This window comes from Ranitomeya variabilis, chromosome 1, assembly GCF_051348905.1.
Source record: "Ranitomeya variabilis isolate aRanVar5 chromosome 1, aRanVar5.hap1, whole genome shotgun sequence".
Lineage (NCBI taxonomy): Eukaryota > Metazoa > Chordata > Amphibia > Anura > Dendrobatidae > Ranitomeya > Ranitomeya variabilis.
In genome coordinates this window covers 345470502-345489304 of record NC_135232.1, presented here as the reverse complement: position 1 = coordinate 345489304, position 18803 = coordinate 345470502, and the positions used below count along the sequence as shown (strand labels likewise).

At 42.0% G+C, this 18803-nt stretch overlaps 1 protein-coding gene across 11 annotated transcripts in view; it reads right to left on the bottom strand.

Moving 5' to 3' along the window:
- Positions 1-18803, bottom strand: part of HABP4 (hyaluronan binding protein 4) — a 117218-nt gene that overhangs the window by 19343 nt on the left and 79072 nt on the right. For 9 of the 11 annotated variants that reach the window (XM_077299703.1, XM_077299672.1, XM_077299678.1 and 6 more), the window contains one exon: positions 1153-1224. In XM_077299703.1, the coding sequence (XP_077155818.1) occupies positions 1153-1224 (72 nt within the window). The remainder of the gene's footprint in view (positions 1-1152; positions 1225-18803) is intronic. The other 2 variants (XM_077299713.1, XM_077299692.1) reach the window with 1 other exon arrangement.

Here is an 18803-nt window from a genome sequence, read left to right as displayed (position 1 = left end):
TCCTGATCTCAACATTATTGAGTCGGTCTGGGATTATATAAAAAAGAATGATATGTGAAAGTTTCATAAAGAAATTATAGTTCAGTAACGCACACAATATTTCCCAGCATGCTATTCCACTGAACTCAGTACATGGACACTGATAACACTGCGGTTCATCCCTATTAGCAAGAAGTAATAGTGGGTGTAGACCTTGCCCAATCTAGGGAATCTTTATTTTTAGTGAACTATACAATTTGCAGTGGTAGCTTTGGTATAATCTTCGGCCACCAAAAGTTAACAACAAATGCCACCATCCACCATTATCAAAATTACAGTAACCAGTCCAAGGGCTGGATGGGTGAGTCCTGCCCATTTTACTGGGTACAATTTAACCTATAGATGTACAATGCCAGAGTGGTTACTGCCTTGCTAAGTAAGCATGTTAAAAGGTGAACACTAGTATCTAGAGTTAGACTGAACAGGAATTGCCAGGAGCTGTCAGAGGATCTGAGATCTAAGCAGCCTAGCACTCATCAATGTAAGCAAGCACCTTTTAAAGGGTAACCATAGTTTTACATTTTTATTTAAATCAATAGTATACAAGAAAATAAGAAACTTTAATATATATTAAAGAAATCTGCTTTCTCATCCTGGATGGATATTTAATTCTCAATTTCTGGGTAAAATCTGTTTTTAGTGAAGACCGCATTGTACTTTACAGTCTAAGTAAAATCTGAGTAGGGAGGAACTCTGACTCTAGCCCCTCTGTCCAACCTCCTCTCCATTACATAGAGTCTTATCAGCAGAAAGGGCCATTTCTTATCTCATAATGTGAAAATCTGTCTTCAACAAATACGGATTTTACCTGTGAATTGAGAATTTTGAGAATTAATGATCAGTCCAGGCAGAGAAAGAAGCACATTTCTCTGATTTAGAAGACAAAATTGGGCTTTCCAACCAAGGGTTTAAATCCTTTCTGTAAATGGAGTTGACAGGACAACCGTAAGAAAACTAAGATGCAACAGAAACCCTACCAATTAACATACGATCATTATGTATAATAAGCTACTTTCTTTTTAATGTATTGTTTTTCTTTCAATGCAGTCTTATATTAGCGGACCTATAGTAAAGTGTGTCCTATAGCTTCAATTTGGCTGTATTATTCTGTACCTGAAAGCATCTTGAAATGAGCCCCAGTTGTGTGGTCCACCACCGCCCCTCTTGTCTTCTGCTCTTATCCTACTAAGGACAAAGAAGATTGGTTTTACATAGATCGTACATGCACTCATCAAGAAATGCAAGGATTACATTATGATCAACATTGAGAACCAGTACATGTATCTGAAAATAAAATCAATGTTGGTGTACAAAATGGAAAATTGGAAGCTCATACTCATCAGCCAATGTGAACAAGCAGAGCATGGCTGAACAAGCGCGGCTGTTTTAAAGTGACATCTCTAAAAGGAATCCATCAGAAGGTGTTTGCTCTGTAATTTTAGAGCAGCATGAAATAGGGGCTGAGAGCCCGATTAGAAAGGTCACTTTAAAACACTAATTTTATAGAAATAGCAACAAATAGCCTATTCACAGAAGGTTATCACTACACGATTAAGTGTTGTGCGTCTCCTGGTCAACTGCCGTGTGTAACCCCCACACCCGCCACTGATTGTACACCGACAAAAAGCTGGTAATCAGTAGTGTAGGTGGGGTACTACAAAGCTCAGCATTCTGAGCACTACTAGATATGCAGCAGAGAAAACCGGGAATGTATCAAAACTGCAGCATGCAGACCAGCAAGTAACACTTCGCTTGATTCAGGCTCTAAGCCCCTACATTGTGCTCCTCCCAGATTACATCACAAACATCTGCTGACAGATTCTGACAGGAATCAAACCCAGCAGCTCTTGTGCACCACCTCTTCCCTCTGCGCTATTCAGCTCGCTGGACAGTTCCTTGCAAAACAAGATACCTGTACTGTTCCTGATTGTCTCCACCACGAGTTCCTGACTGAACACACTACTTCAACCTGGCACTGCACTTCCTTGAGAGATTGAGCTACCAGCCTTTAAATTAGCTACATTCCACCTGCTGCTTATCCTCAAGATCCTACTGCTGCTCCGTGTACTGACCTCTGGCTATTTCCTGACGACGCTACCTGCTGGTGCTGCCCCTAGTGGTTGCAATATCATTTAGCCAACTCAGGTCAGTTCATAACAGAATAATCTCGCACACAAAATGGAGTCCGTTGCAGCCCAACTGAGGCAACACGTTGCTGAACTTAGAAAATTTTTATTGGTATGTGGCACCAAAATTTAAGTTGCAAACAGGTGTTGGGTCAGCAAAAGGACATTAATGACTTAAAGAGGCAACGTCTGGACTTGCCCGATATCAAAGGCACGTATGCTACTGCCCACAAAGTTCAGTGGGTTTGTTATTATCGTGGATTCCTTAACGTGGTATATTTCCAAACGCACCCTTCTCCGATTACCAGTGACAGGAAAAGGGTACTTTTCATCATTAATCTCCTGACTGATAAGGTGAAGGCCATGCGAGAGCCTTATGTGGAAAATAATTCAGACCTCCTTAACGACCAAGGGTACCGTTACACTAAACGATTTACCAACGATCACGACCAGCGATACGACCTGGCCGTGATGGTTGGTAAGTCGTGTGGTCGCTGGGGAGCTGTCACACAGACAGCTCTCCAGCGACCAACGATGCCGAAGTCCCCGGGTAACCAGGGTAAACATCGGGTTACTAAGCGCTGGGCTGCGCTTAGTAACCCGATGTTTACCCTGGTTACCATTGTAAATGTAAAAAAAACCAAACAGTACATACTCACATTCCGGTGTCCGTCAGGTCCCTCGCCGTCCGCTTCCCGCACTGAATGTGAGCGCCGGCCGTAAAGTAAAAGCAGAGCACAGCGGTGACGTCACCGCTGTGCCCTGCTTTCCGGCCGGCGCTCACAGTCAGTGCAGGGAAGCTGACGGCTAGGGACCTGACGGACACCGGAATGTGAGTATGTACTGTTTGGTTTTTTTTACATTTACAATGGTAACCAGGGTAAACATCGGGTTACTAAGCGCAGCCCTGCACTTAGTAACCCGATGTTTACCCTGGTTACAAGCGAACGCATCGCTGGATCGGTGTCACACACACACCGATCCAGCGATGACAGCGGGAGATCCAGCGACGAAATAAAGTTCCAAACGATCTGCTACGACGTACGATTCTCAGCGGGGTCCCTGATAGCTGCTGCGTGTCAGACACAGCGATATCATATGGATATCGCTGGAACGTCACGGATCATACCGTCGTAGCGACCAAAGTGCCACTGTGAGACGGTACCCTTAGTTTCTTTCATCACAGCTATGAATCAAGTGTTTAATGACCCGAATCGTTGTGCTACAGCTGAAACCAAGTTGCATAGCCTATGTTAAGGGCCAGCAGGGTTTTTGCTAATTTTGTTTCTTGTAGGTTTTGTATGCTTTATGGCCAATGTGAACATGCGTTTGTGTGCTGCATGTATACCAACTTAATCCAAGCTCAATTTTTGTGTTTTTTCATTTAGTAAAATATAGAAGGATGAATAATCTGTTATCCCAGTAGATAGAGTGTACTCGCTGTAGATGGTCACCTGATGCATCATGCGATTTACAGTAGAGCATGCAGAGAAAAAATGCAGGATGAGTGCTAGGAATGAAGATGAGGCTGAAAGGAAGAAAACAGGAAGGCTAACTACAGGGAGGGAAAATTACACTGTCACACTGCACTTCTCTTATCTACAGAATAAGAGGTGAAATTATAAAAATAAAAATCAGAGTTTTGTTTTTTTTATGGTGTTTGCGATACAAAAATAATCAAATAATGTGACAGTTATATAGATAGAGCAGTTTGAGACGATGAAATACCAATTATGTGTATTTTTTATCTTTATTTTAATCACAAAGGCTGTTTTTTGTGGCAAAGCGAATTTCCGGTATTTTTGTGCGCTTTGTGTTTTGTTTTTAATATTTCACTTTTTTTCCACTTTTTCATTAAGTCCCACTGCGGGACATGTATAATTTTTACTATGATCGCTGGTTTCATGCACTGCAGTGCTCGAATCTGCTATGGGTGGTTTTTTAACCTCCTTAAATACTAGTATTTAATGGGTTAATTGGCCCCAAAAACCAGCCGGTGCCGATACCACAGGATGTCAGCTGTCACCCATAGGAATTGCGCCCGTGGTGGGACACTATCCGCTTATTCTGGACCGATGTTTAAAAATGACGATCATGAATAAGGGCCCTTAACGGCCGCTGTTCTAACGCGTGTTGGCGGACGTTAAAAGTTTAATGACAGATGATATTAAATAATTATATTTCTATAGCACCAATGTATTCCACGGCATTTTACAATTAAATTAAGCCGTTACATGTACAAACCATAAAGTACAAGTGTAGGCCCCACATGGGCAGGGAGCAAAACGTTAGGCAATCGGTGGCTATGGGTTTTGGATTTGAAAATAAAAAGGGGGAGGGACTATAGGGGCATATACAGGTGCATCTCACAAAATTAGAATATCATCAAAACGTTAATTTATTTCAGTTCTTCAATATAAAAAGTGAAACATTGTATGCACCGTGTTCCAAATTATTATGCAAATTGGATTTAAGTGTCAAAGATTTAATGGTTTTGTTTTTCAAATAAACTTGTGGATGGTATTGTGTCTCAGAGCTCAATGGATCACTGAAATCAATCTTAAACACATAGGATAATTCGTTTTCCAGGTGATTCTAATTAAAGGAAAACTACTTAAAAATGATGTTACACATTAAGCAGGCCACAATTTTCAAGTAACATGGGAAAGAAAAAGGATCTCCCCGCTGCCGAAAAGCATCAAATAGTGCAATGCCTTGGTCAAATGATGAAAACATTAGATATTTCCCGAAAACTTAAGCATGATCATCATACTGTTAAGAGATTTGTGGCTGAATCTGAGCAGACACGTGTTTGTGCTGATAAAGGCATAATGAGGAAGGTTTCTGCCAGGCAAGTTAATCAAATTAAGATAGCAGCTGCTAAAAAGCTATTACAAACCAGCAAACAGATATTTGAAGCTGCTGGTGCCTCAGGAGTCCCTTGAACCTCAAGGTGTAGGATTCTTGAAAGGCTTGGTTCATAAACATACTATTCGGCCACCCCTAAACAGTGTACATAAGCAGAAATGGTTTCAGTGGGCCCAGACATACATGAAGACTAATTTTAAAAACTGATTTTACTGATGAGGGTCAAGCAACCCTGTATGGTCCAGATGGATGGAGTAGTGGATGGTTGGTGGATGGCCACCATGTCCCAACAAGGCTGTGACGTCAGCAAGGAGGTGAAGGAGTCATGTTTTGGGCCGGAATCATGGGGAAACAGCTGGTAGGGCCCTTTAAGGTTCCTGAAGGTGTGAAAATGACCTCTGCAAAGTATATAGAGTTTCCGACTGACAACTTTCTTCCATGGTATAAAAAGCAGAAATGTGCCTCTAGGAGCAAAATCAACTTCATTCATGACAATGCACCATCTCATGCTGCAAAGAATACCTCTGAGTCATTGGCTGCTATGGGCATAAAAGGAGATAAACTCATGGTGTGGCCACCATCTTCCCCTGACCTCAACCCTACAGAGAACCTTTGGAGTATCATCAATCAAACAATCTATGAGGGTGGGATGCAGTTCACATCAAAACAGCAGCTCTGGGAGGCTATTCTGACTTCATGGAGAGAAAAACAAGCAGAAACTCTCCAAAAACTCACAAGTTCAATGGATGCAAGAATTGTGAAGCTGATATCAAAGAAGGGGTCCTATGTTAACATGTAACTTGACCTGTTAGGTTGTTTTGGAGTTAAATAGCTTTTTTGTTCAGTGAATGTGACCTCCTAATGCAGCAAATTCAACAAATGAGTATTTTCAGTTCTTTAAAACATATCAAATGTTTAAGGGGTAACGTTTCTCCTTATGGAGAGTGACATACCAGCTCTGGCTTGTCAAGGTAAGGAGGCCAATTCGCAGTGCAATGCTCCTCTGGGAAATTTAATATGCAAATTGCCTCTTCAGAGAAAAGAGGACTTAAACTCTATAGTGCCACCTGTTGGAAATAGCGATCCTACAAGTCACAATCAACCCTTTAACGAGTCTTGCAATATGACTTAGGATAAAAGCCAAATCAGTATCTCAATTCGTAGACCCTGTGTTTCGGGCTGTTGTCCCTCGTCAATGCAAAGCATGAGAACTGATTTGGCTAGGTGAGAGGCTCTGGACTGGGGTCTAAGGTTTCTCCTTGTGGAGAGTGACATACCAGCTCTGGCTTGTCAAGGTAAGGAGGCTTATTCACCGTGCAATGCTCCTCTGGGAAATTTAATATGCAAATTGCGAATTGAGATACTGAATTGGCTTTTATCCCAAGTCATAGCACGACTCATTAAAGGGTTGATTGTGACTTGTAGGATAGCTACTTCTAACAGGTGGCGCTATAGAGTTAGATCAAATGTTTAGAAATTCTACTGTGCCTAATAATTTGGAACAGTGCATTTTGAGTTTTTACAGGAAAGATATATCTTGGTACCGTGTTAGCCAGTAGATAGAAAAATATTTAGAATTGAGAGTCCTTAGTGGTTGATACCTTTTAATGGCTAACTGAAAAGATGGTAACAAATTGCAAACTTTCGAGACTACTGTGGTGTACCTAATTATTTGTACTAAATGTCCAACTGGGGGTCTGTATGTGGGGGAGACAGGGCAAAAGCTTAGAACAAGAATGAATTCTCACCACCACACAATAAGAAAAAAGAATGGATCTACCTGTGGCAATACATTTTTGTCTCCCAAATCATAACATTATGGACATGAAATTACTTGAGTTAAAAGGTAGCTTCAAATCTAAGAGACAGAAGAGTCTGAGAATATAAACTGATGACGGCCTTTGACAGTCTCAATGCAGGAATGAATGTGTCGCATGGATTTATGTCTTTTTACATCAACTAAGGAACTTGCCCCTCAGACCAAGTGGGGTCATCATAACAGAATCAACCCCAATCAGAGGACAATAAAACATTCCTTATCTAAGAACTTGCCCAATATGTATGGACATAACGTTTTATCACTCATGATAATTCAGCTTCATGTCGCCTATCTTATCCATGGTTTTTTCTTTTTTTTTCTGTGCTATGTTGTGCATAAATATGTGATTCTTCAGAATTTCTTTTAGTCTTTGCCTGATGAAGAGACCTGTGTAGTCTCGAAAGCTTGCAATTTGTTACCATCTTTTCAGCTAGCCATTAAAAGGTATCAACCACTGAGGACACTCAATTCTAAATATTTTTGAGTTTTTATTCATTTTGGAAGTTATACTGTTATCATTGGGAGATTTCTTCAATAAAATTCGATGTATACTTAACGGGTGACAACTTTTATTAGACTGACTCATTTGCACTGACCATTTAGGAAAATCCGAGAAAAATGTAATTTGCATAATAATTTGGAACATGGTGTAGTCATTACAAACACAATGATCTATTTCAAGTGTTTATTTCTGTTAATGTTGATAATTATGGCTTACAGCCAATGAAAACCCAAAAAAGTAATCTCCGTAAATTAGAATACTCTATAACACCAGCTTGAAAAAATGATTTTAAAATTCGAAATGTTGGCCTACTGAAATGTATGATCAGTAAATGTACTCAATACCTGGTCGGGGCTCCTTTGGCATAAATTACTGCATCAATGTGGCGTGGCGCGGAGGCTATCAGCCTGTGGCACTGCTGAGGTGTTATGGAAGAGCAGGTTGCTTTGAGCAGCCTTCACCTCATCTGCATTGTTGGGTCTGGTGTCATCTTCTTCTTGTCGATACCCCATAGATTCTCTATGGAGTTAAGGTTACACGAGTTTGCTGGCCAATCAAGCACAATGATACTGTTGTTTTTAAACCAGGCATTAGTACTTTTGGCAGTGTGGACAGATGCCAAGTCCTGCTGGAGAATGAAATTTCCATCTCCAAAAAGCTTGTCTGCAGGGCAGAGCGCTATTTGCATCCTGGAGCCCAGATTTTCATAGAACAGTTTGCGGACTCCATATACAGAGCCCTAAGTGCTAGAAGAGCAGAATTCCCCTTCAAGCGACCCCATTCTGGAAATTATACCACTTTGGGAATCTACAGATGTGACGATTTTGACTCCATGGGTGGTTTTTCAGAAATAAGCAGCAGTGGATGTTGTGGAGTGAAAATTGCAAACTGCCATGGTAGTGACCAGTACATGGTAGTGCCCGTACATTGTGCCCAGCTCATGCTTCTGGAGATATGCACCTGTAAGTTAAGCGGGCTCTCATCACTACAAAAATGCAAACCATGTGGACGCCAAATATGGTTTAGGTAGACTGTGGGGCTCAGAAGGGAGAGGAGCATTTGGATTTGGGAGCACAGAATTCACTGGATTTCTTGTGTGGATGTGAGGAGCAATTTTGCTGCTTTTCCAGAGCCTCTGTACTACCAGTAACATGGAATCCTCCTATATTTCCATTGACCGGTGACGGACCTGAGTGAGGACTTGCATTTTTTTTGTGGATTGATTTGAAGCTTTTATTGGTAACATTTTACATAACATTTTGGATCACATTTATCCTGCGCTCTACGCTCAGAACTTACTTTGGGGTTTCCATCTAAATTTCTGATTGACGAGATTCAGATGAAACCCCAAGTGATCCATTCACTATAATGAGGCAGCAAAGTTGCTCTGGACTTCGTCTGGCCTCTATTCAGCGTCGTCCTTTTCAGAAGTGCACAAAACTGTGGCTGATGGGACTTTTATGCACGCCTAAAAAGATGGATACCTCCAGATCACAGACCAGACAGCATCCACAGTGTCTCCATCTGCCTCATTATAGGCAATCTTTCGCTAGGGAGTTTCATCTGAATCACATATTTCAGAGATTTACAAGGAAAAAAAAAGTGTAAGCGATCTGTGCAGGATATATGTGAGCAGAGCTTTACTGCGATCTTTGGGAGGCAGAATGAACAAATCAACCTCAGGTGAAGAATTGGTTTTACATATTTTTTTTACGCTGTTCCTCGTGCCGTATAAGTGATTAGACGACTTTACTTTTCGAGTTGGTGCAATTTCGTGTTTGGCTGCTGTCACACTAAAAAGACGCTTTTTTTATGCAAAAACAAGTTTTTTCATGGCCTCTTTGGAGAGCTATAATTTTAACATTTCTGCCGACAGTCATGTGATTGCTTGCTTTTTGTAGGATGAGTTGACGTTTTTATTGGTATTTTCGGGCACATGACTTTTGATTGCTTTCTATTCCAATTTTTGGGATGCAGAGTGAACAAACTGCAAGAACATTTTGTTGGCAGTATGAAGATAAAACATTTTTGCCCCTTTATGGTGTTACCTGAAGGGGTTGACTGGTGGTACAGTTTTATAAGTAGAGTCGTTCCGGACGCGGTGATACCATATGTGTACTTTTGTGTTTTTTTGTTTTCATACAAATATTTATTTCTGGGTACAACATACATTCTGTATTTTGTGATTTAAAAAAAATAAATATTTTTACTGTTTTCTACTTGGTCCCACTTTGGGACTTTCACTTTCTGCACTCTGATCACAGTTATAAGGAGAAAACCAAAAAAAGAAAAATAACCCTTAAAAAATTCCTTTATTTATTATTTTTAAAATTACATCAATAAAAAGTCAAATATGTGAACTAACACCAAAAGAGAATAGGGCTGGGTGTTGGTGGGCCAATGCAGTGGACCAAAAAGGACCAAGGGGGAGAAAAAATAGGATGATAAAATCCTCAAAAGACCCTAATAGGATCCTAAATGACCTGTGCCCTACCTAGCAGTGGAGGTTGGCACCCTAACACACGATGTGGCGCCCCCACTCCGCGTCGACTGTCCCTTATGTCCCTACACCGCCCTAACCACTACCCAGACCCAAATCCCTCCACACAAAAAAACAGATCTAGCTGAGTGATCTTAACCTTTAAAAAGTTTTCTGCCTAAACAATGGGCCAGAAAAAAAAGAGAAGGTTTGCCAATCAAATGCGGCTCTAGTTATTTTTAGCACTGTGTCAACCAAATATGGACCACACCTGCATATATTTATGCTCAAAAAGGTGATAATACAGCCAAAAAAGCCAGGGTATTCTATAGATTGGTAGTGTCTGTTGACTAATAAAATATGTATACAGGCAAACAAGTTATTCAACACTTATACACTCCCTATATTTCAGGTCTACATGTGGGGTGGATTGACACAGAGTAATATACCTCAGCGACCAATAGCTTGGCCTAGCATGCTAGAGAATAGTTAACACCTTGTTCCTTTCTCAATGGAACATAATACACCAAGGTGTTTTTTCTTACTAAGCATCATAAATATGTCATCATATAAATTAAACAGCAGCATGCTAGGAACACCATAATAGGTAAACTTATCTGGGTAGAAACAGCATTCTTTGTCCCAGTGTCCTTGTCCCAACGGGTTTCACCCCCTCCTAGTATAGAGGCTCATCAGGGGACCATAGGTTGGAGTAAACCATAATGGCAAAAAATGTGGAAACAGTTATAAGGAGCATTGCTATACATTATAGCCCGTAAACCTTGCAGACAAGTTAGTTAGATCATGTGCAGTGCATGATCAAACTAACTTGCTAGTGCCTAGTGACCGTTGCCATGGTGACCCGATGTTGTTTGACATCAATCAGGACCCCGCGTCTAAGTTGCGGGGTCTTCGATCCAGTTGCTTTTTTCCCTCTGCCTGCTTACTAAATGCTGCAATTGCAGCATTTAGAAAGTTAAAATGCTGGAAGAAGTGCCTGCACCTCTTCTGGCTCTGAATGCTGGGTGTCAGCAGCCTGAATAAGCCAAAACCAGACAACTATCGCGCGCACACAGCCTCTGTGCGCGCAAAATTGCCTGGACCTATCCATACGTCAATGGTCATGAAGGGGGTTAAAAGTGTTGATGGCATATAGGTATCGGCACTCCTATCCAGGGAGTGGGGGTAGTCAGTTGGGAACTCGGGGAAGCATCGGTCATAGGGTGCAGGGATCAAAAGATGAGCTTGGACCCTGTTGACAATTTAATGAAGGGCAATTCAAGTATAGCATGAACTGCAAATATAAACACGCGTGCTCACATTGTAATGGATCATCACATGGAGCGGAAAGATGCTTTAAGAAGGGAAAAGGGGGGAAACAATAATAGCCAATGGGGAGAGTCTGGTGAATCTTCACACAATGGCCCCCTTTCTAAATAGATTCCTGGATAGGAAGAGGGCAGATATTCGCACTCACTAACATTAGAATGCCTACTCCCAATCACAAAGTTTATTTTTCGTTAAAAAAAGATGTAAGGTCTTTAGATAAACCCGAAGGTAGTTTTGGAAAAAAAAAATGGGAAGGAGGTTCAGCTTCGGCGTATGACAGGCCAGTTTTCTATTCCCCCAGTAGCAGATTTGGTTATTTCACCGATGGGTGTGGTACCTATAGACAAAAAGAGCTGAATACTTTTTAACTCATTCATCCCCTCTTATCCAAAAGCTTTATCAGTAAATGACAGGATAGACCCTGAATTATGTTCAGTAACGTATACATTTCATTCAGCAGTTACATGGGTTCATCATTACGAGCAAGGTACATTACTAGCGAAAACGGACATAGAAGCAGCATTAAGGTTGTTGCCGGTTCATTCAGAGAGTATATGGTTGTTAGGTTATTATTGGGAAAGTGGATACTTTCAAGATCGGAGTTTACCAATGGATTGTGCGATTTCTTTTTCTCCATTTGAAACCTTGTTATTTTTTGGAACGGGTGGTGAAGAATAATTCCGCCAGTCAGTTATTCCTTACTTAGATTTTTTTTTTTTTTGTTTGTTTTTTGTTTATGGGTCCTCTTGATTGGGCACTTTGTAACAATCTTGAAAACCATGGAATGGTTGGCATAGCGTTTTGGAGTGCTGTTGGCAAGGAAAAAAAAAAAAACGGAGGGACTTTGTTCACAGTTAAGGTAAATCAACACGGCACTCGTAATAGTATATAGAGTAGGGGCTCAAGTAGGGTATCCAGCCCAAAGGGATCCAAATCAGAAAAAAAACTTGGCACTCTGGATGAGTTATTATCATATGCAGAAAAAAGTTTATTGATATGCATCCATACAGGCAAGTTGAATGTTTTCGGGTCCACATCCGGACCTTCATCAGAACAAATATACTGGTGCAGGGAGAAACGTATATCCTGTCTCTATAGGTTCCAATAGTGGTAGGGTAGCCTGGATGCAGCAGGGAGTCCTGTCAACATCGGCGAACGTGTAATGCAACGGAAGTCGCTGTGTGGGCATAAATATTATTATTATTAATGGAATGTCATTTACTGGAGGACAAGTTGGTGTCTGAGTCGAGAGGTATAGCTGGCGCAATGCTTGCACAAGTTGACGCTGAGGGCGTTACAGTAGTTGTTGGACAAATTAAGCTTAGATTGTAGAATTTTACCTATGGGCAGGGCCGGCGTTATGGGCAGGCAGACTTGGCAGCTGCCTAGGGTCCCTGGTCCCCCGGCCAGTCACGTGCCACTGATCACGGCACACCACGAGGCCCTGCCCTGGAACTTTTCAACCTTTTCCCACATATCATGCTTCAAACAAAGATACCAAATGCAAATTTTTGATGAAGAATCAACAACAAGTGGAACACAATTGTGAAGTTGAACGAAATTTATTGGATATTTTACATTTTTGTGGAAATTCAAAAACTGAAAAGTGGGGCGTGCAATATTATTCGGCCCCTTTAACTCAATACTTTGTTGAGTCATCTTTTGCAGCGATTACAGTTGCAAGTGGCTTGGGTATGTATCAGTTTTGTACATCGAGAGACTGAAATTCTTGCCCATTCTTCCTTGGCAAACAGCTCGAGCTCAGTGAGGTTTGATGGAGATTGTTTGTGAACAGCAGTTTTCAGCTCTTTCCACAGGAAAGAAATATATCTTGGTACCGTGTTAGCCAGTAGATTCAGCGCTTTCCACAGATTCTCGATTGGATTGAGGTCTGGACTTTGACTTGGCCATTCTAACACCTGGATACATTTATTTGTGAACCATTCCATTGTAGATTTTGATTGGGATCATTGACTTGTTGGAAGACAAATCTCCGTCCCAGTCTCAGGCCTTTTGCAGACTCCAACAGGTTTTCTTCAAGAATGGTCCTGTATTTGGCTCCATCTTCCCATCACAATTGTGTTCCACTTGTTGTTGATTCTTCACCAAAAATTTACATTTGATATCTTTATGTTTGAAGCATGATATGTGGGAAAAGGTTGAAAAGTTCCAGGGGGCTGAATACACACACACACACACACACACACACACGAGCAGTCTACTAAATTTAGTATGGTGTAAAATATAGGACACTATCCCCAAGTCAGACAGAAGAGAGGAGAAATTGGATAGTCTAATACAGGATAGCCAAATATGAAAACACTATAATGACCAGACCAGGTCACCAGGAACGCCCTTGCAGTGGCACTCTAACTTAGAATGGGTAAGCATTGATTGAGTTTTAACATTTTCACAAAGATGTCCCTAATGTTAAGTTCTCATCATCCGGGTAGCAATATATCAAATGGTGACCTTAAAGGATGTTCTGTGAGCCTCATATGGGATAAGCATTTATATATATATATAAACTTACAATGCTATGTGATAGGTGCTGATAAGTTACCACTGCTATATATGGAATTCTGACTGAGTCTTTTTGAGATCCTCACATGGTATGATATGTGTTTTAGATAAATTTTCAATAAACTTTATTGATTTTATATTGTCAGTGTCATAGTGGTCTGTGAGTACTTTGTACTCATCTTTTGGTGGTAGACCTCAGGTATAACGCAGTCCCCACCATAGAATATAATGTAGCACCCTCATAGGGTATAATGCAGCCCCCCTCATATAGTAAAATGCAGCCACCACAGAATATAATGTAGTCAACTGAGAGAATGCAGCCCCACCACAGAATATAAAGCAGCCCCCCCATAGAGTATACTGTAGCCCCCCATAATATAATGTAGTCCCCTGAGAATAATGCAGTCCCCCCACAGAATATAACGTAGCCCCCTCAAAGTATAATGCAGCCCCTCTCCACCATCATTGTCCTCATCACCACCTCCATCTTTGCCTTCTCCCCCACCACCTCCAACACTGCCCATTCCACCATCTGCATCATTGCCTCCTCCCCCACCACCATTGTCCATTTCATCACCTCCATCATTGCCTCCCACCACCACCATTGCCCATCACCTCCATCATTGCCTCCCCCACCACCATCATTGCCCATTTCATCACCTCCATCATTGCCTCCCCCCACCATCATTGCCCACCACCTCCATCATTGCCTCCCCACCATCATTGCCTATCACCTCCATCATTGCCTCCCATACCATCATTACCTATCACCTCCATCATTGCCTCCCCCACCATCATTGCCCATCACTTCCATCATTGCCTCCCCTCACCCTCATTGCCCATCACCTCCATCATTCCCTCCCTCACCATGATTGCCCATCACTTCCATCATTGCCTCCCCTCATCCCCATCATTATCTCCCCCACCAATATCATTGTCCTTCACCACACACACAGCTCACAGCAGCAGCAGCTCATCACACACACACACACACACACACACACACACGCAGGCACACAGCACAGCTCACCTCCCCGCAGCAGCAGCTCATCCCAGCAGCCTCTTCCTCGCTGGAAGCTTTCTGGCTGCGTCAGCAGCACGCTGGATGATGACGTCATCCAGCTGGGCTGTCTCAGACAGAGCAGCTCACCTCCCTGCTTCCTGAGTGTGTGCCTGCGTGTGTGTATGTGTGCGGTGCTGTGGGTGTGCGGTGCTGTGGGTGTGCGGTGCGGCTTTACATACGGGCAGTGTTAGCTGCGCCCTGCGGCTAACGCTGCCCGCTATTAAAGAGAAATTGTATTCACGCCTCTCCACGCCCATAGGGGCGTGGGGAAGCGTGAATATTCATTTTGCTTTAGCAGCGGGGACAGAATCCTGTCTCCAGCTGCCGCTACTGGCACAGGGACCCCATAGCCACTGGCAGGGGTCCCCTGGAGCAGTGGGGGCCCTAGGCAGCTGCTGGCCAGTATGCCAGCAGGTGTCAGTGCCTGGGCCCACTGGAGAATCCACCGGTTCTCCGGTGGGCCAGTCCGAGCCTGATAGGAGGTACATACGCTGCTATTTTGCACTTGCACTTTGCAGTAGCTTACGGTAATTGTGGGTTTATCCATTTTATTTCTTATAGACCTATAATTTGTAGGGTGCGTGTTTACTCATAGAAGGGATTCCCTGTTCTTTTCTACTTTTAATCTTTTTTTTAATTATTTAAATAAAATTATGAATGTATAATTACTCTGGCATATGTCTTCATATCCTGTGATTAGGTTCTCAGGTAGTGTTAATAAATTGTGCAATATAGGTATTACTACAAACCTTATATAATTTTTGAGTGCACTACTAAATTGATATGCGTACAACCTCGAGGAGAGGATTTTGGAGCTTGGGGAAATTATACAATCTTTATACATCGGTGTATTTAATTTTTTCTCCAATTTCTTTTTTGTGCATTCATTTTAATACTTAGAAAATGTTAAGTTTTAGTACAGTTAGACCCTTAATATTTCTATCAGTGTATTGATTATACTATGGATGGGGTTACTACAAGTGTCTGACTAATTGTAGAAAGCCGGAGAGAAGATACCTCAAATTACAATGTCTTTGTAAGTAAAGTTAGAAGTCAATTCTAAAATTGTTTCCTTTATGTTAGTGTTGGCATAATTTTGCAGAAATTGTGCAACCATTAATAAGTAAAGCATTTGTGATTACTTTCTAATGCTACGTTCACATTTGCGTTGTGCGCCGCAGCGTCGGCGCCGCAGCGCACAACGCAAACAAAAACGCAGCAAAACGCATGCACAACGCTGCGTTTTGCGCCGCATGCGTCCTTTTTTTAATTGATTTTGGACGCAGCAAAAATGCAACTTGCTGCGTCCTCTGCGCCTGGACGCGGGCGCCGCAGCGACGCATGCAGCGCAAAACGCAAGTGCGACGCATGTCCATGCGCCCCCATGTTAAATATAGGGGCGCATGACGCATGCGGCGCCGCTGCGGCGCCCGCCGCTAATGTGAACGTAGCATAACAGAGTGCTACATATAAATGAGACCATACCACACTTGTGCCAGTGCTTTTTGGCTTCTCCCTCAAATCCTAAATAAGGCCAAGAATTGCCAGCATCCTCTGATGTAGCCACTAGATTATTTCAGGAATATTTACTTTTACAGCATTGTTGAGGAGTTTAAGAGAGTGCCAAATATTTTCCTTTTAAAACACTCCCTTGACAGTCTATCTCTCCAGTTAGCAAGTTTACCAGAGTTGGGTGTAGATCAGATTGGACCTGGTATTTTGGGTTCAAAAGCATGAAATCAGCAGAGTATGTGTATTTTGGCACTGTAAAAAATGTGCATAGAAGGATCAGGAGGCAGCTTTTTGTCTTGCTTAGATCAAAGGGCGAGAGGAACCCTCTTAGAACCTAGGTGTTAACAGTCAAGATACAAATTGTATTGCTTTAGCAAGAACCTGGATTGTGGCTAACCTTGTCGATAAATGAAAGTTTTTGTTTAAATTGATTTCCACAATAAAAGTTTATGGAGATTATTTCTGTTGATATAATAAGAGGTTTCAAGGATTAAAGATCGCAATGAAGTACTTACAGTGAGGTCGGCTGGAGTCAAGAGCTAATTGACAAGTTTGATCCTTTGGTTTTTTTGTAGCCAGCTTTCCAGTGGGTTTGTGATTTTTCCTGTGAAGTATGGAATGGGTTTCAGAGCTAAAATGTATTCCAATGTGTGTAAGAATATGATTGAGCATGAAATCTTGAAGTCAAATTATATGAATGCCATGGAGCCAGGATGAAACATTCTATAGAGAGAATATTGTTGGCGAGTTACCTGTAGGTGTCTAGAAGAAAAAAAACAAAAAAAAAACACCTCTCTAAATTAGTGTGGCTAAGGCTACTTTCACACTAGCGTTGTGACGTGCCGACGCACCGACGCATACTGTGAAAAAAAAACAGGGGCAGCGGATGCAGTTTTACAACGCATCCGCTGCCCCATTGTGATGTCCGGGGAGGCGGGGGTGGAGTTCCGGCCGGAAATGGCGGACTCGACGCACAAAAAAACGTTACATGTCTTTTTTTGTGCCGACGGTCTGCCACAACACTACGCATCCATCACACGACGGATGCAACGTGTGGCAATCTGTCGCAATGCGTCGCTAATGCAAGTGTATGGAGAAAAAACGTATCCTGCAAGCAGGATGCGTTTTTTCTCCAAAACGACGCATTGCGACATACGTCGTACGACGCTAGTGTGAAAGCAGCCTTAGTGGTAACAACGTGTGGACAGGTGTGGTGTCATTTGTAGAAGAAAGGAGCCTTTTTTATAATCATTAAAACTAGTGCCGAGGACCTATAGCTTTTGAGGGAAAAAAAAAAAAAACCTCCACAAAATGAGGAAAATAATCGGATTTGCTATAAATGCAGGTTTTGACTTTCACTTTAGAAGAGTGATTGCAAAACCTGGTTAGATTTCCATCTCCGAGATCTGGCAGAATTCAGTGTGGACAAATCTAGTCTCGTCGACAAAACAGGAGAATAGATTCACATATTTCCTCAAACTTGGTAAAACTGAAGTACAAAAGTGGTCAGCAAAGCATCACAAGAAGCAGTGAATCAGCAATACATCAAAGAAATGTTTTCCCAACATCCTTGAGCCTGAACTGCACTTCATGCAGAAGATTATTGTTATATACCAAATATGTAATAAGATTGCCAAACAAAGGCAGAGGATACAGTTGCTTTTAAGAGTTAATCTGAAAAGGGAGAATATAGTTTCTTCTAAAGGGTAAATCCACTAGAAGATAGCCCTTATGAGAGGTTAATATACTACTATGGACATAGTCCAAATGATAGCCAGCACTCAACTTCTTAAAATAATTGCTTTATTGACCCAATAGTATAAAAAAGGCACAAAGATGGTTGAGCCCAACAGCAAAAAGATTAAAAAGGCAGGGACGAATCATCTGTTGTGCAGCCAGGCAACATGCTTCAAACCTGCATGATCTTTGTCAAGCCTATTGTTTGGACTGTTGCTATTACTGAAGTATTTTGCCATGCACCTGGACAGGGGAGTGGATTGCTCCTTTTCAACATTAACATAGCGACTTCTAAATGGCTAACTAGAGTCTCACAACACAAGCACAGAACTCCTACTGCTCTAAAATACACAGAAATCCATCTCACATTACTTTATAAATGACTACATCCTACATGCACACATTGTCTGCCACCAGTGTTCTCTTCAAGCAGGAAGTCTAATAAGGTATGTGCAGACGATCAGTAAATGTTGCGGGTTGGATGCTGCGTACATGTGCAGCGTCCAACCCTCAGTCTAGATGTTACAGCATAGTGGATGGGATTTCAAGAAATCCCATATCCACGATGCGTCTACAGACCCCCCCGAGCTCACCTGCGGAGACTGTCATTCAGCTCGTTTCTGAAGACCGCAGCACGTCAATTTCTCTTACGGAGACACTAGGCTCCGAAACAGAACTTTCACCAACAGAATGTATCGAAATCCACGAATCCGCACGGTTCAGTGAACACATGTGGATTCACCTGCGTTTAATAGACTGCAGCGAACACAGGCTGCCTCCAAAGCACTGCCACTTCCGGATCGTAT